The 20,493-nt window shown below is 38.6% G+C and overlaps 1 protein-coding gene across 1 annotated transcript in view; it reads left to right on the top strand.

The window, feature by feature from the left end:
• Abcd2 (ATP binding cassette subfamily D member 2) overlaps window positions 1–19,074 on the top strand; it is a 46,116-nt gene extending 27,042 nt beyond the window's left edge. Inside the window, exons 7-10 of the mRNA XM_021183973.2 lie at window positions 2,083–2,228; window positions 6,460–6,544; window positions 13,814–13,939; window positions 17,332–19,074. Coding sequence (XP_021039632.1) covers window positions 2,083–2,228; window positions 6,460–6,544; window positions 13,814–13,939; window positions 17,332–17,551 — 577 coding nt within the window. The 3' untranslated portion in view covers window positions 17,552–19,074. The remainder of the gene's footprint in view (window positions 1–2,082; window positions 2,229–6,459; window positions 6,545–13,813; window positions 13,940–17,331) is intronic.
• The last annotated feature ends 1,419 nt before the right edge of the window (window positions 19,075–20,493 follow it).

Raw genomic sequence — 20,493 nt, 5'->3', positions numbered from 1 at the left:
AAGGAAGGATTGAAGGAAGGAAGGAAGGAAGGAAGGAAGGAAGGAAGGAAGGAAGGAAGGAAGGAAGGAAGGAAGGAAGGAATTTAGAGAGGATGTTTCCTCTCTGCTCTACTCTATCCATTTCACCTCCTTGGGTGACCTTCTCACTAGGTTCTGGCTCACTTTTCCTGTTTCCTTCCATACCTGTTCCGAAATGTATGTGTTTGTATCATTCTTCGTTTTATTTTCATAGAAGGTAACATACTGTCTACCTGTGGTTCTCAGCTGTGGACAGCCTTATCACCTAGGGATATCTGTCCCCTTTGGGAGACTTGTAGACAATTTGTGATCCTGTTTGAGGAGATGCTACTGACATCTAGTGGATAGATGCCAGGTATACCACTAACCTTCCCTGAGCAGAACGCCCTAGGCAAGGACAGATCATCCAAAGCCCAGCCTGTCAGGCTGTCTTTGAGACATCCTGATCACAGTCTGCCTTTACATTTTCCTTTTGAGCTGGATGATGATCACAGAACTCACTCTGTATTACTTCCTGTGTGCCTGCCTGATCACTGTAGTGCATCATAGTAGCTACAGACAACTGAATGAAGAATTCTCTCGGCCCAGTCCTTTCTCTTGGTTTTGAATATCTTAACACCGCAATTTGCACTGTAATGGGTACGCTTAGGCAAGTTTCCTTTGGGAGCATACTTAGGAGCATATTCTCCGAGAAAATTCCCAAAAGTTAGTCAAAAAGCGAATGGCATGTCAAATTGCCACATTTCCACAAAGGAGGTTGGACTTTCAGCACTGTATGGGAACATCTGTTTTTCCCCATGGACCAGTCAGCTGATAGAATTATCAAGCTGTTAAACTTTCCCTCTCTGATGAACAAGAACATTGATGTCATTTTAATTTACATTTTCCTATTAATGCTTTGCCTTTCAGTTTGTTCACATGGCTGTCAAAACTCCAGGTTTTGTGTTTACTGCAAATAATTTTTGATGGTCAGAAACCATTGTAATCAAATATGTTTGCATGAGTCAGGATCATGTAGATGAACAGAACTGATGGAACAAAGATAGATAGATAGATAGATAGATAGATAGATAGATAGATAGATAGATAGATAAGAGATAGCTGAATGATAGATAAATAGATACATAAAATTTAGATAAGAGATAGGCAGATGATAGATAAATACATAAATAAGAGAGAGATTGATAAATAAGAGATGATAGATGATAGATGATAGATAAGAAATAGATAAGAGTTAGATAGAAAAATAGATAAGAGATAGCTATAGATATTGATTTAATTAAGAAAATGATTCAATTAAGAAAGAATATACCTATGTGTATATGTGTGTGTATATATATATATATATATATATATATATATATATATATATATATATATATGTGTGAGGTTTATTAGAGTGGTATACAGGCTGTGGTCCAGCTAGTCCAACAATGGCTGTCTACCAACAGAAAGTCCAATAATCCAGTTGTTGTTCAGTCTATAAGACTGGATGTCTCAGCTGGTCTTCAGTATATGCTGGAATCCCGAAGAAGTAGGCTCTCATACCAGTGAAGGAATGGGCTTGCTAGTGAGGAGAGAGCAAGCAGGCAAAGACAGCAAGCTCCCTCCTTCTCTGTCCTTTATATAGTCTGTCACCAGAAGGCTTAACCCAAATTAAAGATGGATCTTCCCACCTCAAAAGATCAAGATTGAAAGTGTGTCTTCCCACTTCAAATGATCTAATCACGAAAGGAAGTTCCTCACTGCTGTACCCAGACCCTTGGGTTTTAGTTACTTCCAAATTTAGTTAAGTTGACAACCAAGAATAGCCATCACAATGGCAAAACAAAATATTTTATCTATAGAAAATATCAAATGTTTTTTTTTTTTATAAAAAGCTTTTCTCCATGTGTATCTGGGTTTTTTTTTTTTTGCATAAACCAGGTATTATTTTGAAGTCTGTCTAAGAAACATCACATAATTCTACAAATTGAGTGTTTAAAGTCAGTTGTGTTCCAGACATCGGAATGTCACCCTGGGGGAGCTGACATAACCTTCACACGTGTGCTTGGTGTTTTCTAGGCCTTACATGTCTCTTGGAAGTCTCCGGGATCAAGTCATTTACCCTGACTCAGCGGATGACATGCGTGAGAAAGGTTATACTGACCAAGACCTAGAACGTATCCTGCACAGCGTGCACCTCTACCACATAGTTCAAAGAGAAGGAGGTAGACTGTGCCATTACTTTTAAAATGTGGTTTAACTTTATATACAGAGCAAGTCTGGGTTATGTGTGGTGGTGTGTGCCTGACATCTTAGCACTTGGGACACGGAGGCAAGAGGGGCAGGAGCTCAAAGCCATCATCCCCTCTGCAGCAAGTTTGAAGCTAGCCTGGGTTACATCAAAACTTTGTCTCAAAAAATCAATTAATTAAATAAATAAACTTAGGGAGTACTAGTTACCGGATACCCCGATATCCCACATAAACAGCCTACAGGCTGGTTTCCCCTTTTGCTGACAGTTTATAGGTCTCAGAGTGTCGTGGTGTACAGGATGTGATATTCTCACCTGGGAAAGCTGCTGGCTCTCTCCTTCTCCCTCTTTGTCCTTCTTGGGCTTCATGTCAGATCGTCTCTGTCAGTCAATCCTCTCTGGAAGCACCCTCCCTGAGACACACTGAGGCGTCCTTCACAGTGGGCAACCCTGGTCAAGCTGACAATAGTGACGACTGTCCCAGGTGTCTATATAAAGTCTGTGATTTTGTTTGAATATATGAGATTATTAGACTGTAAGCGTGCAAGTAGAGGTTTTATGTTTTTTTCCATGATTGATATCTTGGTTTTGTTTGTGTTGTGTTTAATATGGCACACTACAAGACTTTTACCGAGTAACCATAATGCCACATCTGGCGTCTAAAGACCTTGATATTTAAGTGTACAAGTGTCCTGAGTTCGCTGACATTCTAGATGCATGCAGACTGTATGATGAACTATTTGCTTTCCAAGCTCTCTCAGCTTATGTTAAATATAATTTTTGGAAGTGGATCTCAAACAACTTGTTTGATTTAGTCTCACAATCTTTCTAATACAGAGAGAGAGAGAGAGACAGAGAGAGACAGAGAGAGACAGAGACAGAGAGAGAACAAATAAGAGATTACAGAACATAGAACCTTTGTTGAAGGTTCCTTTAGAATAAGAGATATATGAAAGAGTGGCAATATGCAAACATAAGAGCTTTCGATCCAATTATTTTCTAATAGCTGTGCTTTCAAATGTTTGGTTAAGTCATACAATATTATAGCACAGAAAACTACCTAAAGAGCAAGCCAGAGTTCTCGGTTGGTTTGCGCCTGCACGGATCTCATGCTCTGTTTCCCAGCCTAATTACATTATTTTGAAAGAGAGAAAAAAAAGTAGAGTAGATGCTTGAGAATATGGGCTTTTAGAGTTAAAGAGTAAAATCCTAATTAGCACTGCTTTCTGAGTCCTCAGTGGTAACATAGGGATAACGTTTATTCAACGTTTATGTAGTGATACATTTTTTTCAGCATTGCTGTGAATATTAAATGAAACTGTATGTGTAGCATTTACTGGGCTGGCACGCGCACAGCAAGTGCACATGGATCATGAGCTGATCCATACAGTAAGCAAATGAAGCCAGCAAGAAAGACACCACTATATCTCTCTTTATGATGTCTGCTCCTGGACGGAAGCAGGTTTTCCTTTAGCGTCATATGGCCAATCCCGTCTCAGTTTCAAAATACTTTGACAGTATAAAGGTTACATATTATGGGAAGATTAATAAATAGAAATTTAAAATAAACATGAAATAATCCGTTTTTTTAGAAGTCATTCTTGAATATTTTTAAGGTGTGCCAAGTCTAGAGTTTTATACCTCCTTGCCTAGGACACATAACAAATTTTGTTTGTCCTTTTTCCCATAAATAAAAGAGTCTCTGGACCTTAGTAATATAATAGGACCAGTTATAGTTTGTTGAGTTTTATTGCACAGAATACACCATGTTCAAACAATTATATATTATTTTGTTTAATGCTCATGGAGCTTTGCTCTCTCCATTGTACAGATTTAAGTCTGAAAGACTTAACACTGGGCATAGTCGGTGATGTGCCCATGTCTCCTAGCTTTTCTGACATAAGAACCACTACTTAATTTCCCACAAATACATCTTTCCTAAGACACTAGTTTTATGTAATCTGTACAAACGAAGCATCTAAGCAGTCCTTCCTACCACTGGGATCCAAATCCCTTCCCCAAGTCATCAGTTGCACTTCATACTTACTATAAAGTTTGGCCACAGAAAAGTATTATTTCGACATTTCTCTTTTTTTTTTTTCAGAAGCAAGCCAGCATTTTTAGGTTTCAACATAGTCTTACAAAGATCTATTTTTAAATAATTTAGAGCCTTCTGAAGAGATCAATCTGATGTTGTCAGTGACAAATGATGTTAAAGTCTTTTGCTCTAGATACTGCTGTATTGATTTTTTTAAAAAAGATTTGCTTCTAGTTTTGCAGATGTATGTTGGGAGGTAAGGGCAGGTACAAGTGCAGGCATTGGGTCACTGGGAGCTGATGGTGCAGGTGGCTGCGAGCCACTTAACATGGGTGCTAGGAACCAAACTCAGGTCCCCTGCGTGGGCAGTGCATGCTCGTAACCACAGGATCATCTCTCCGGCCCTGGTATTATATCTTCTTGTCCCGCATTTCTCTCACCTCCCCTACCTCCTCCTAGATCCTTTCTTACCCTGCATTTCTTTACATAGGTTACTTTTATTGTGTTTCCTTTTTAACATTTGGGACAGAGAACACTTCCAGACTTTTTCAAAATTTAAAAACAGCATAAGATGTATCCTCAAAAATAACCTTCCCATCCTTGTTCTCTCTAATTTTCATCTTCCTACTTTGTTTAGTTTCTTATGCATAAATTTCGGCTTTTTTTTTTTGACACAGAGTATCACAGCCTAGCCCAGGCTGGCCCCCAACTCATGCTCCTTTGCCCTTGCTCCTGTCTGGGGATTACAGGCGTGTTACACTGAGCCTGGTGTAGTTTTACACTTTCTAAAACATGCAGTAAATTTTATAACAATCCCTAAAGGAAGAAAACCTTAAAAACATCAAGATGAATCCTGATTTAACAGCATGCATTATTCGGTCCAAGGTTCTGACCTTTTGCATGCTAAAAAATAAATCTGTATACTTCCTTTTAATTAGCAAAAGAATTAAGTAATTGATCTGATCGTTTGGTTTTTTGGGTTGTTTTTTTTTTTCAGGTACCCACGGTAATAAAACAATAAAGATTCTATGTCTTCTTGTAACCTAAAGTCAGGTTTACTTAGAGAGGTTAATAATGAGGAACAGGCAGCTAAGGGAGAAGGATGGGTGTGGGGCACGTCCCTTCTCCAGTGGGAGAATTAACCCCAGAACACTGAAGATGTGGAAATGTTGTCTTCAGTGTTTGTCAAGTATGGGCAGTCATTTTCTCCTCTAAAAAAAATGGATTCTGCAGAACTGTGATTTTGTTCTTAAGTAATCTTTTCTAGTTAATTATGTAAGATGGTCACTTTAAAAAAAGATCAAATATTGCAAAAGTGTTAACTTGAAAAATAAAACTCTCAAAATTCCACTCCCAGATGTGTGCCTGGGAGGTATCTGCACGTTTTCAGAAGTGCAGCCATAATATATGTCGTTCTGACACTTGGATTCTCATTGAAATTTTTCTGGTATTATTTTCATATTAGGATAGAGAAATAGACCTATAGATATTTTGTGCCTGCTTTGCAAATTGATATTAAGCAATCAGTCACTAAAATGTTTTAAGAGATAGGTTGCATAAACTGTGAAAACATTAAATAAGCCTAAATATAGACCCTAGCTCTGAGAGATAACTATAGCTCAGATGTTTCTGTTTCTCCATGAGTTTTGGACTACCCACTTGTAAAATGCAAATAAGAGGAACTCTCTTATAACCTGCAGAATAATAATAATAAAAAAAAAGACTTGTATAAAGTACCAGGCTTGTGGGAACTTTTTAACTTAGTTCCTCCCACACTGTGTGGGGGCTTGGCAATTGTCCTATGAACATTAATAGTAGATCATTTCTCCCACTGCCCTCCACAAATCAGCGGGTGTGCATCAATCCTTTGAACAGGCAGAGTAACAAACGTGCCTTATTGGTGGCAGTGTTTACAACTCTTTCAAGGCATCTATCAGTGTAAGGAGTCACTACTTTTAAAAGAATATCATATTTAAAATAAAATCCTCACACCCGTGGCTCTCAAGACCATCCACCTGCTCTGCAAACTACAAGGCTCCTCCCATTTTCAATCAAAATAGTCCAGCAATCTCTCCTGCAGAATGGGATATGGTAACAAGTTGACAAGCATCTACAACCTGCATGCTTATTTGTTTGTTTGTGTGTATTTTTTTTATTTATTTTCTAGGATGGGATGCAGTCATGGACTGGAAAGATGTCCTTTCAGGAGGGGAGAAGCAGCGAATGGGCATGGCGCGGATGTTTTACCATAAGTAAGTATGCTACGTTCAGGGAACTATAGCCACTACTGATAGAACAAGATACTGATAGAACTCAGCAGGATGCAGCAGTCTCATCTTAGGTTAGATACCATGTGACTGGAAGACTGGACAGATGGCTCAGTGGTTAGAGATGCTTCCACCAATGATCCCCTAGACCTTCCTAATGCTGCCACCTAACACAGTTCCTCACGCCGTGCTGACCCCCAGCTATAGCATTATTTCATTGCTCCTTTGTAAGTGTCATCTTGCTACTGTTATGAATCATACTGTAAATATCTGATATGTGATCCACCAAGGGGATCGCAACCCACAGGTTAGGAACTGCTGTCCTATGTCCATGGGGTGGAAGGAGAGACACAACAACTATTGCACATCGTCTTCTGCCTTCCACACGCACCATGGTGCAAGTGCTCAAACACACGTTCACACACATACATACAGGCAAATGATAGGGAGCCAATAAATCCATAAAGCATTTTAAAACCAAAGGTGGGAGAAGACAGAGGGACCAAATGGCATGTTGAAAAAAATATATCTTACAGGAGGTGTGAAAAATCTGTACTTTTAGGTTTGCTTAGTATAAAGTATTAGATTCTCCAGGTATTTTAGTTTTTAGCTGCTTTCTATTGAGTGACTTAGATAAAAGACTGTTTGGAGTGCTAGATTAAAGGTTTATGTGTTCTAAAATTTAAAATAGGATTTTCCTAGATTTAAAATATGAAGAATGTGTAACCGCTGAGTATCTGGTGAAACCAGTTGTTCCACATTTGGGAATTTCTCTGAATTGTTAAATTGGATCTAAATCAGACTCTCTAAAATATTACCAATAATTATACCGCAAATACATTATTTTATGTGCAATCCATTTATAATTAATTATAAATGAGACATCAGAATAATTCAGTTGGATCTAAATCAAGTTTAAGTGGCCTCTTAATCTAATTTTCCTTCCTCAACTGTTACAATTAGTGAAAAAAAAGAATGTGCTTGCACACGTCTTAGTGAACACAGAAGAAATAATTTTTTAATTTAATTATTTTATTTATCTGTATCCCAAGTGATGTCTCCCTGCCAGAGTTCTTCATCCCCTTTGCCTCTGAGATGCTGCTCCCCCATACCATTTCCCGGAATATTGAGTCTCTACAGGATTAGGTGCCTCCTTTCCCACTGAGGCCAAACGTGGCATTTCTCTACTACATATGTGCTGAAGGCCTCGGACCAGCTGGTATATGCTCTTTAGTTGGTGCCTTAGTCTCTGGGAGCGCTGGTCTTTCTTTGGGGTTGCCATCCCCTTCAGTTCCTTTAATCCTTTCCCTAACTCTTCCCTAGGGGTTCCTGCCTTTAGTCCAGTGGTTGGCTGTAACTATCTGCATCTGTCTCAGTCCACTGCTGGTAGAGCCTCTCAGAGGACAGCCATGCTAGGCTCCTGTCTGCAAGTACAATGTAGCATCAGTAATAGTGTCAGGCTTTGGTGCCTGTCCATGGGATAGATCTCAAGTTAGGCCAGTCACTGGATGGCCTTGCCTTTAGTCTCTGCTCCAGTTTTGTCCTTGCATTTCTTTTAAACAGGAACAATTCTGAGTCAAAAATTTTGAAGATGGGTGGGTGTCCCCATCCCTCCACTGGGGTCCCTGTCTTAAGTTAACTCAGACTCAAAAAGACATTCATTGTATGTATTCACCAATAAGAGGTTATTAGCTGAAAATTATAGAATACTGTTGATACAATCAACAACCCATAAGAAGTTTAACAAGAAGGAAGACCCAAGTGAGGATGCTTCAATCCCACTTAGAAGGGGAAACAAAATAATCATGGAAAACAGAAGGAGGGAGGGTCCTGGGTAGGAGAGTGAAGGGTGAGGAAAGGGGGCAGGAACAGATATGAAGGTAGACAGGAAAGAAGCCCAAAGGGCCAGGAGAATGAATGGAAATATTCAGCTGCCAGGGGTCAGGAGAACCTCTAGAAAGTCCCAGAGACCTGGAATGTGAGAGACTCCCAGGACTCTATCGGGGTGACCTTAGCCAAAATGCCCAACAGTGGGGAGATGGAACCTGAAGAGACCACCTCAGTAGATGACAAGAAATAATTTTTTATAGAGCTTTTCTCTGTGACATCAGCTTCATAGACTTCAAGAACTCTAAGCCAAAGCTCTGCAGAGGAAATCCAGACACTGTCCTCATTCATCCGTTCTGTTTGTCACACTCTTTTCTGAAATGAGAACTTTTCAGAGTGACGTAATGTCTAAATTTCTCTTGGGGTCTAAAACCCTTTTATACCTATTTATTCAAACACAAGATGAGTTTTACAGATAAAGAAAGATCTTGCCACAGTCGAGGATGGTCTGAAATTTTTCTCTTCTGAGAGCTGGTGGTCAGTATGTTGCACAACAGCCAGCTGAATGTTTTTTTTTTGTTGTTCTCTCAATTACATTTTAATCTTTAAAAGTCTGATCTTTGTCCCCTCCTGCCTCAGCCTAATATTATTATTACATTTTATCTATCTATCTATCTATCTATCTATCTATCTATCTATCTATCTATCTATCTATCTATGCATCTATTATTTATCTATCTATGCATATATCTACCTACCTATTATTTATCACCTATATATCATCTATCTACCCATAATCTATCTGTCCATCTGTCTACCCATATAGCTTTTCAGTGTGTATGTGTGCATGCATTTGTGTGTGCATGTATGTGCAAGCATATATATGTGCATGTTGCATATGTCTCACAGGCATATAAGAGGACAATTTGCAGGAAATAAGTTCTGTCCTTCTACCTTGTGCATTCTGGGAACAAACTCCTGGTGTCAGACTTGGCAGCTGGAAGTTTTACCAGCTGAGCCATTTTTTTCCTGTCTTACATTTCAAATTACTGACTCTTGTCGTTTAGGATGCTTCACATTTTAGATTGGTCTGTTTGCTTGCAATCTTGTTCTTCTAATTTCCAGTCTTCATAAAATCAGGCAATTAGAGCAAAATGAATGGTTAGATTGAAGTTTCCCAGTATTATTATGTGGAGTGTGATGTGTGCTTTGAGCTTTAGTAAAGTTTCTTTTACGAAAGTGGGTGCTCTTGCATTTGGAGCAGAGATGTTCAGAATTGAGACTTCATCTTGGTAGATTTTTCCTTTGACCAGTATAAAGTGTCTTTCCTTATCTTTTTTGATAACTTTTGGTTGAAAGTTGATTTTATTCGATATTAGAATAGCTACTCCAGCTTGTTTCTTGGAACAATTTGCTTGGAAAATTGTTTTCCAACCTTTTATTCTGAGGTAGTGTCTGTCTTTGTCACTGAGGTGTGTTTCCTGTATGCAGCAAAATGCTGGGTCCTGTTTACATATCCAGTCTGTTAGTCTATGTATTTTGGGGGGAATTAAGTCCATTGATGTTAAGAGATATTAAGGAAAAGTGTTTGTTGCTTCCTGTTATTTTTGATGTTAGAGTTGGAACGATGTTTGTGTGGCTATCTTCTTTTGGGTTTGTTGAAAAATTACTTTCTTGCTTTTTCAAGAGTGTAGTTTCCCTCCTTGTGTTGGTGTTTTCCATCTATTATCCTTTGTAGGGCTGGATTTATGGAAAGCATTCTGTAAATTTGGTTTTATCATGGAATATCCTGGTTTCTTCATCGAATTGAGAGTTTTGCTGGATATAGAAGCCTGGGGTGGCATTTGTATTCTCTTAGGGTCTGTATGACATCTGCACAGGATATTCTAGCTTCCAGTCTCTGGTATATTTCTAATAGGTCTGCCTTTATATGTTACTTGACCTTTTTCCCTTACTGCTTTTAATATTCTTTTTTCTTTAGTGCATTTAGTGTTTTGATTATTATGTGATGGGAGAAATTTCTTTTCTAGTCCAGACTATTTGGAGTTCTGAAGGCTTCTTGTATGTTCATGGGCATCTCTTTCTTTAGGTTAGGGAAGTTTTCTTCTATAATTTTGTTGAAGATATTTACTGGCCCTTTAAGTTGGGAATCTTAGCTCTCTTCTATACCTATTATCATTAAGTTTTGTCTTCTCATTGTGTCCTGGATATCCTGGATGTTTTGTGTTAGGAGCTTTTTGCTTTTTGCATTTCCTTTGACTGTTGTGTCAATGTTTTTTATGGTATCTTCTGCATATGAGATTCTCTCTTCTATGTCTTGTATCCTCTTGGTGATGCTTGCAACTATCACTCCTGATCTCTTTCCTAGGTTTTCTAACTCCAGGGTTGTCTCCCTTTGTAATTTCTTTATTGTTTCTATTTTCATTTTTAGATCTTGGGTGGTTTTGTTCATCTCCTTCACCTCTTTGGTTGTGTTTTCCTGTAATTCTTTAAGGGATTGTTGTGTTTCCTCCTTAAGGGTTTCTAGCTGTTTACCTGTGTTCTCCTGTATTTCTTTACGGGTGTTATTTATAACCTTCTTAAAGTCCTCTATCACCAACATGAGAAGTGATTTTAGATCCAAATCTTGCTTTTCTGGTGTGATGGTGTATCCAGGACTTGCTATGGTGGGAGAATTGGGTTCTGATGATGCCAAGTAACCTTGGTTTCTGTTGCTTCTGTTCTTATGCTTGCCTCCCACCATCTGATTATCTCTAGTGCTACCTGCCCTTGATATATCTGACTGGAGCCTGTCCTTCCTGTGATCCTGGTTGCATCAGAACTCCTCAGAGATCAGCTGTCTCTGTGATCCTGTGNTTCCAGGATCCTATGATCCTGAGATCCTGGGTGTGTCAGAGCTCCTGGAATTCTGGGATGCTTGGATCCTGGGATCCTACAGTCCTGGGTGTGTTAGAGTACCTGGGACTAGAGCTTCTTCTGGGTGTTGTGGGACTGGCTGTGGAGTTAGAGTCAAAAGACAGGCTCAGACTGGAAGGAACCTGTACCACTGGTCAGGTGGAGTTCTTGGGTGCCTGGGTCCCACTGGTCCCAGTTACTTCCAGGTTGGGGGCAGATGGTGTGTCCTCCTCACCTCTGATCCTATGATCCTGGGCATGTTAGAGTGCTTGGGAGTGGAACTTTCTCTGGGTATCATGGGACTGGCTATTAAGTATATTTTAAGTATATAATTTGATCAGTTTTTACAGATGTAGGTACATTAAGTAACATAATGTTCATCACTCAAACGTCTCATCCAAGTTAGAGAATGTTTTTATTCCCCGGGAAAAGGTTCTCAGTCCGTTTTTGTTCATGTTCTCCATATACCCAGTTCTTTACAATCTCATGCAAGTGAAATCATATACTATGTAGTTTTGTGTATAGCTCTGATTTTCAGTGAGAAAAATTAGTTATCTTAGTGTATATGTCTTAATATATATATTACTTATACTAAACTTACATTGTTAGTCTAACGATAGAGGGTACGTTAAAAAAAAAAAAACTAAACTGAATTTTTACCAACTCTGGATTTTTCCTGCTGTGCTTTGAAATGCTGCTCTCTCTGAGGAGACTCAAGGGCACACTGTAGCTTGACATTTCTGACCAGCTGTTAGCCCATCTCTGGGAACTGGCTTGGGTTTCGTCCATAAATACTCAGTAATATGATCAGCAACCCAGCCTGAAAGGGGTGGTGTAGTGAACTGCAAATGTGACCATTTTTCCATGTCTCCGTGTTAATAAGATAAGCCCTTTAATAAGAACAAGAGACATCAATAAAGAAAGCATTTTAACCCAATGTTTCAAATATTGGACTAATCTGTATTCGTGATTGTAAAATGTATCAGGTAGCAAATAGTAAAAAGGCAGCACTTTTGCAAATGAATCAAATAAATGAGAAAGTTAAAGCCAGTGAAGGAAACGGGTAATGCTGAGGGATTGCTTCTTCCCATGCTCTCAGGGCTGATACGGTTCTGAGAATGAGATTATGACACATACTAAGCTTTGATAGGAAAGATCTGCACTGGCAACAACAGAGAACTCTGGTCAGAAATGATACAATGCACTACAATAGAATTTGCTTTACAAGAGCCTTATAATTCTAATATTTAAAGAATGACCAGGAAAATCCTGTCTTGAAGGGATAGGTTTCTTCCTTCACATATCCTATACTACTTGTGATTCACAAAGGAGAAAAAAAAAAGCAAATGTCTAAGAGTTTGTGTCATTTAATACTTTAAGTACTAGTTCTACAAGTAGCCACTCCTGGATGTGTTGTTTGGTATATTTACACACACACACACACACATACACACACACACACACACACACACACACACACAGCCTAACACTGCCAAGGAAACAGAAGTATGACTCATCTTACATTCCTTATGAGTTGTTATGACAACAGCATATAAAATGCACATTTTTTTCTTCTTCGAAAATCTTCTTTAGCTCAAAGCACTCTAAAAAGGAAGGTACAAAATATGATGAACACTGCAGAGAAGAGCTTTATACAAAGAGAAAATTTACCTAAATTTTCTTTCTCTTGTATAGTTTTCTTCACCTTTTCTGTTTAAATAAAATCACAAACAGTAATTAACACACAGAAAACTAATATTTAATCATAATAATGAACCCACAAAGCTACTTCTTCACTGTTGTCTTGGGGAAAGTACAGCAATCATTAGAGGCTTTCACAATCCTATGGAGCATTTAACGACTTGATACCCCAGCATACGGGAATGCCAGGGTGGTGAGGTAGGAGTGGATAGGTGGGTGGGGGAGCATCCTCATAGAAGCAGGGGGAGGAAGCTGGGATAGGGGGATTTCAGAGGGGAAACTGGGAAGGGGGGAATAACATTTGAATGTAAATAAATAAAATAACAATAAGAATTTTTTAATTAATTAATTAATTAATTAATTAAAAAAGAAATGCCTTTAACTCTTGCATCTGTCACTTCCATCTCCAGAGCCCAACTAATATGCAAGCACATTAGAAAAAAAAAAACTTATGAGGCTAAGAAGTCATTTATGTAAAATGAGATATTTTTTTGATACTGGGGGCCATGAATGCGAAGTAGAACAAGGTGTGGTACACAGAAGGACTTGGAGGGGAAATGGAAAGGGAAAATTATATTATGTAATTATATTAGAATCTCAAAAAAATTCAAAAATAGATAAATGAAAATAATTTCATGGTGAAAACTGCCCTGGAATACCTTGAAACTAATTTTCAAAACTAAAATGAAAACATCAAATGATGGTGTCTACATGGTGACTTTAGTCCCTCTGAAGTTGTCAGGGTACCACTGTTATCCAAAGAAAGACACAGCTGCAGAGCAGTTTCACTCAGTTGTTTGTTTGTTTGTTTGTTTGTTTGTTTGTTTTCAGACCGAAGTATGCATTGCTGGATGAGTGTACCAGTGCCGTGAGCATCGACGTTGAAGGAAAGATATTTCAGGCTGCTATCGGGGCTGGGATTTCCCTACTCTCCATAACACACAGGCCTTCTCTGTGGTATGTGCTCACAGCATCCTCCTCTGGGATGGATGCTTTGTCTCTTCTTCTCAGAAGATAACCTTGCTAAATGTTTCTGTGGAACATTTATGGAGCATAAAATATTTCATTTGTTTTCTACCTGTATTTCTCTAATGTTCCCGCTAATATAGTTTAGCTCCCTGTGGCCTAATGTAACCTTAATGTGTTGTGTGGAAATGAACGTCACCTTGTAGTCATTCTGAGAAGCTACAGGAGAAACTTACAGTTGATCTGTACTAAAAAAAATTATTTATCATAACACTAGAAGGTACTGTGAAAGATTATGGAGTGGGTTAGGCTTAAGGTTAGGATATGATTACAAAATTCTTTTAATATTTACTCTAAAATCCAGTTTGTGTGTGGGATGTTAAAATTCCATAACTTAGTATTTCTAAAATTATCAAGTTAGAGGGATCACAGGAAATAATAAAATAATAATAATAAAGTTTTTTGTTGTTTAAGAAAAAAAAAAAGAACATGGCAGGAACGAGCATTAAATCGCTCATCACCATTCAAACAATGGTGATGAATCAGTGGAGACCGCAGACATCATAAACAGTGCCATCTTCTTAAAGGGGAATGACCCGCTTAGCAAGTACCTTTAACCCACTGGGCCATCTCACTGTCCCTAGCCTTCATAGTTTAATGATAGGGTCAGGGAGGTGTTTTGTTTTGTTTTGTTTTGTTTTGTTTTTGTATTCTCCAGCTTGACATATAAATACTTCACTTTCAATTTAACTTTTATATGATCTTATATGTTAGGAGGTCAATATTTTCAAATCTATATTTTTTATTATTGAATATAAATGTTCTATTCATACAATATATTCTGATCAGGGTTTCCACTCTCCCCAACTCCTCCCACATGCTCCCCATTTCCCTACCCACCCAATTCACATGCTTTTTCTCTCTCTCGTTAGAAAAACCAATAGGCATAGCAACAAAAACAAACAAGCAAGCAAACAAACAGGAGGGAAAAAAGGAACCAAAGAAAATGCACAAAAAACTACATACAGATATAAACACACACTTTTGTTCACAGAGTAATCCCATAAAATCACAAAATCAGAATCAATCAATATATAAGACCTATAAGGCTTAAAAAATAAACACCCAGACAAAGCATTATGAGACGCAAAACCTCCAGAAATGCCATTGAGTCTGGTTCGAGTGGGCCATCTGTTGATACACATTGGGTCTGCCCCAAGGTGTGGTTTATATCCCCAGTGAGACTCAGCTTGAGAAAAATAGTTTTTATTAGCCAGTGCTTCTTGATTAGAGATAGCTTCTTAGCTAGGGATGGTGGTTTGTGTCTACTTCCCCCCAGCATTAGAACCCTATCTGGCTTAGGCCTCCTGTGCAGGCCCTGTGCATGCTGCCACCGTCTCTGAGTTCAATGTACATCAGTCCTGTAGTATCTAGAAGGCCCTGTTTCCTAGGAGACCTCCTTTCCCTCTGACTCTTTAGTTCTTTCAGCACCCTTTTCTACAGGGCTCCTTTGCCCCTCCCCCCCCCAGGGGAAGAATTTGATGGAGACATCCCATAGAAGATGGAGTGTTCTGAGGTCTTCTACTCTCCGTGTGCTGTTCAGCTGTGGGTCTCTGTATTTGTTCCCATCTACTGCAGGAGGAAGCTTCTCTGACATTGGCTGAACAAAATGCTGATTTTCAAATATAGCAGAACGTTATCAGGAGTCATTTTATTGCTAGTTCCTTTAGCAGAACAGTAGCATTCGGTTTTACTCTAGATCATGGCCTCTGTAGTCTAAGTTCTTGGACAACCAAACCGTGTTGGGTATGAGTTCCATATTATGGAGTGGACCTTAAATCCAAGGAGATAGTGAGTGGTTGGTTATTCCCACAAATTTTGTACCGCTATTGCACCAGCATTATTGTGCAGGCAGGTCACCATTGTGTGGTGTTTAGAGTGGTACAGGTTTTACAGCTGGGTTGTATTTACCTGTCTCCTCCAGTAATGTGCAGACTACTTTCCAGTTCCAAGAAATGAACCCTAGTCTGTAGTGATGAAGGCTCCAGGCAGGTGCTAGCTGAACATCTCCATGGTTAATGAGTTATGTAGGTGTTGTCTTCAGCAATATAGCTTTACTATCAATTCGTGGCAAGCAACCCCTTTGGACAACAACTCAATTATATGTATCCCATCCCTGGTGCTGAAGGTTTCATTTGTTGACAAGTGACATCGATGTTGAGGCTTTGTCTCCATTATTTTGTGGTGACTCTATTCAGATTTCCTTTTAATATATGTATATATTTTAAGAAATGTCTGCAGTGATAGTTTCCAATAATAACTCTCCTGTCTTTCTGTGTTTCCCTGCTTTAACTTCCTCTTCCCCCTCTCCATTTAATCCTCTCAGTCCAGCCCGTTCATCTGTCCATAACTATCTATTCTATTGACCCTTCTTTGGGAATTCCTTCCCTCCCCAACTGACCCATTGCTCTATTCCTAACCCCTGTGGTTATAAGGATCGCAGCCTGTTTATTGAAGGTTTAACAGCTCACATCCGCCTATAAGATGGAAGCTGATTGAAAAGGCTGACTGTTCATAATAAATAATAATTACTTGTTGTAAGATGAAAAACTGAAGACAGAAAAATGTGAAGAACCATGAGCCAGTGAAGCTAAGTGACCCTGTACAGGTGGCTCATGACTGGAACAACTCTGCCAGCCATAATCTCTCCATTCATCCCACAATCCTCTGCTAGTGGCCTTGGCTTCCCTTAGTAGAGGGATGGATTGCCTCCCGTCTTTCAGTTCTGAACCTTTACATAGCTCCTAAGTAGCTGAACCATAAGAGAAGAGTGAATCTATGTGACAGTAAGAGAATGTTTGTAAAAGACTCCTATGGGCAATCATGTAAAAATGATTCTAAATTATTATTACTGAAAAAATTGTGCTTAGGTAGAATTCATCCCAGAGGGTGATACTATGTATAAATAAGCTTCTTTTGGGCTTTCTTTGTTTTCTTTAGTTTTTTTCTATATGATCTTTAAAAGTTTACTCTTTCCCCAGTCCCCTTTCCTTACTTCTGTCCTAACTATGCTTCGTTATTTATTCAGAACACATATTTCTTCGGAAGATATTATGAGGGTAAATTAATACAAGAATAATCTTCCTTCGTAAATTATATGTACGCAAAGTATGAAAGAAAAATTCAGGAACATCAAGAAGAATTTCTTAGAGATGAAAGACTTTAGACTCTAGCTATTCCCCTGTTTATCTGAGATAACATTAAAAATAAGATGTAAAATAGCCACATCCACTAAAATTTGTCTCTGAACATCAGCTAGAAAGCTCTGTAACTGAAATGGCTTTTAGGATTATGACTGATTACACTTTGTTTTAATCACACAGGAAATACCACACTCATCTATTACAGTTCGATGGTGAAGGAGGCTGGCGCTTTGAACAGTTGGACACTGCTATCCGTTTAACGTTAAGTGAGGAAAAGCAAAAGTTGGAGTCGCAGCTCGCTGGAATTCCCAAAATGCAGCAGAGACTCAACGAACTATGCAAAATTTTGGGGGAAGACTCAGTGCTGAAAACAATCCAAACTGCAGAAAAGACATCCTAACTTAGCTTGACATGTTTTCAGTTACCTTCTAGGTGAAGCCTCAGAGACTCTCTCTTTACTGCATGCAGTATGTTAAGCTAAGTGCAGAGAAAGCAAGCCAGCAAAAAAAAAAAAAGTATTTTGTGTGATTTTAGCATTGAGGAAATATATGATGACTTTTCAAACAAACAAACAAAAAAGCAAACGAATTAGTTGAGATTAGTCATGACTTCAGTTAGTGCCCAGTGAAAGGCTAACTCACCTGTAAAGCAGGACTTTCTAGGACTAGGAGAAAGTGACCTGAGGTTCTTCATGTAGGAGAATGCCCCAAAACAAAGCAGCAAAGGCACCAGGAGGGCTGATGTCAGCTGTGCAGAATTAGGACTTTGAGGGATCTTTCAGCCCACTTAAAGGACAATAGGTGCAACACCTGGAATCCATAATCAGCATTGCTAGGGGCCAAGTCAAACTGTGTACAAAATAACAGGCATTTTGATACATAATTTCAGTCTGAAAAATGCATTTTAATGACAGTGGTTGAAAACAAGCATGGCTGGACAAGTATAAAGTACTGTATTTAAATTTTTCATACTTTCAGCATCTTGATACAGATACCAAAAATAAACATGAATAAAAAGTGTATTTGCTTAAAAACAAACCCTTTTGTTTTTTAAAAAGAGAATTGCCCATAGGGAAGAGGAGGATCCTAACAATGCTTGTTCTGGCTGTTGCTTGACTCTGCAGTGCTATCTGGTACAATTTCTACCCAGAAATATTGCTTGTTTTGTGCCCACAAAAAAGCATTTTAGAAACTTGATTGCTGTCCTAAGTTTCCTTGATCCTGGAAATCACAGTTATGTTCTTACATTCATTTTTATCTTACTCTGCCTTTGAAGCAATCTTTTAAGGCATACAAGTTTTTTTGTTCCTTTTTCTTCTGAGAAAGCAGACACTCAGATTTACTTTAATCACATGGTTTATTTGGAAAGAGCTGTAGAGATCAATAGAGGTCTTGTGACCCCCTGATTCAGTGCTTTCATCACTATTGACCCTTAAATTTAACTGGGATATAATGTCAATTTAAAAATTATGTGAGCCAGGCGGTGGTGGCGCACGCCTTTAATCCCAGCACTTGGGAGGCAGAGGCAGGGGTTTTTCTGAGTTCGAGGCCAGCCTGGTCTACAAAGTGAGTTCCAGGACAGCCAGGGCTACACAGAGAAACCCTGTCTCAGGGGGAAAAAAATTTATGTGGACCAGGTAAATGTCTAGAAATGGAATTGTAGGCAAAGCAGGGCATAAGGAAAAAATTTAAGTAGATGAATAAATATTTTTAAGGCATGGAGGAATGGCAGTTGCTTCTCTTGCTGGGGTCCCGACTTCCATTGCCAGCATCACATGGTGGCTCAGAACTGTGTCTAATTCCAGTTTCAGGGGATCTGACACCGTCTTCTGGACTTCAGGAGCATAAAGTCCTCATACATACCTGCAGACAAAACATTCTTTTTTTTTTTTTTAATATTTTTATTACATATTTTCCTCAATTACGTTTCCAATGCTATCCCAAAAGTCCCCCATAGCGCCCCCCCACTTCCCTATCCACCCATTCCCATTCTTTTGGCCCTGGCATTCCCCTATATTGGGGCATATAAAGTTTGCAAGTCCAATGGGCCTCTCTTTCCATTGATGGCTGACTAGGCCATCTTTCGATACATATGCAGCTAGAGACAAGAGCTCCGGGGTTCTAGTTAGTACATCATGTTGTTCCAACAATAGGGTTGCAGATCCCTTTAGCTCCTTGGGTACTTACTCTAGCTTCTCCATTGGGAGCAAAACATTCTTAACATTAAAAAAATAAATAAATCTGAAAGATAGTAAGGATATTGAAATTGGTAATGTTCATGTTATTATTACTTATTACTGTTTGCCAGAAATAAAAACAAGTCGCAAATGCAGTGGTCATCAGTCTTTGACTTAAAAATCAATCAAGAACGACATCACACCTCAGCCTATGTATATCCACCCAATGCTGAAGTGTCTGCAGTCTCGGCACTCAGAAGGGCAGTGCATTGAAGCTTCATACTACTGAACATGACGAGAGAAAACCTATATGAGTATGTCATATGAAATAGAGCACATCTGAAGTTCAGAGCCATAACGGATGCTTTAATGTCATCCTCTCTCAGGCTATGGTGAGGTATGTAAAACCCTGAGATGAATAGTTTTAGGGGCATAAGATTTTGTTTATGTATTTAGGCAGCACTTTAGCCGACGATAACTTGAAATAGACTGTTTGCGAGACAGACTACCTGGAAGTCATTCACAGTGATTGTTGTAAGAAATTATCGCATTTCCACATTTTAAATTCCACAAATTGTATGTAATTTGAGTTACCAATAAATGTATCCACCTTACATGAAGCAATACAATATGAGGTCACAGTCAGTACTTTTTTATTTGTCTGTTACTACTACTTCTTACTAAAAACGTGGGAGAAGAATTAAATATTTTGTTTAGCAAAAGTATAGAACCAGAAATTGACACTTGATTTTTTTTAAAAAACAATTCACTAATCTTTAACAACCATGTTAGCAGCTACCCAGGTTATATTGCTAAAGGGGAAACATTTGAAGCAAATGTCTTACCTTAGCTCTGAAAGGCACAAGAGGAAAATTAAAAGTTCACATTTGAAATTACGCTTTTTCATAACTTAAAATTAAACCATGTAAGACCTGATATCTTACATTTTTAAGCTTTGCAAAGGGTGCCAACATCAAAACTAGATTTATAATTAGACCTTACTTAATAGATTTTACCAATGAGCTGAGGTGGAATAAATAAAACTCATTACACAGTGGTTTAAAGATGTTTGAAATTCTATACTTAAACTCTAGTCATGAAATTTAAATGGTAAAGATTTCAGGACAAACTATCTGTTTTCCAGTAGCTTTTTGGTGACTACTGAT

The sequence above is a fragment of the Mus caroli genome, chromosome 15 (assembly GCF_900094665.2).
Source record: "Mus caroli chromosome 15, CAROLI_EIJ_v1.1, whole genome shotgun sequence".
Taxonomy (NCBI): domain Eukaryota; kingdom Metazoa; phylum Chordata; class Mammalia; order Rodentia; family Muridae; genus Mus; species Mus caroli.
Note: the sequence above shows the minus strand (reverse complement) of the source record. Positions and strands in the feature narration are given on the sequence as shown.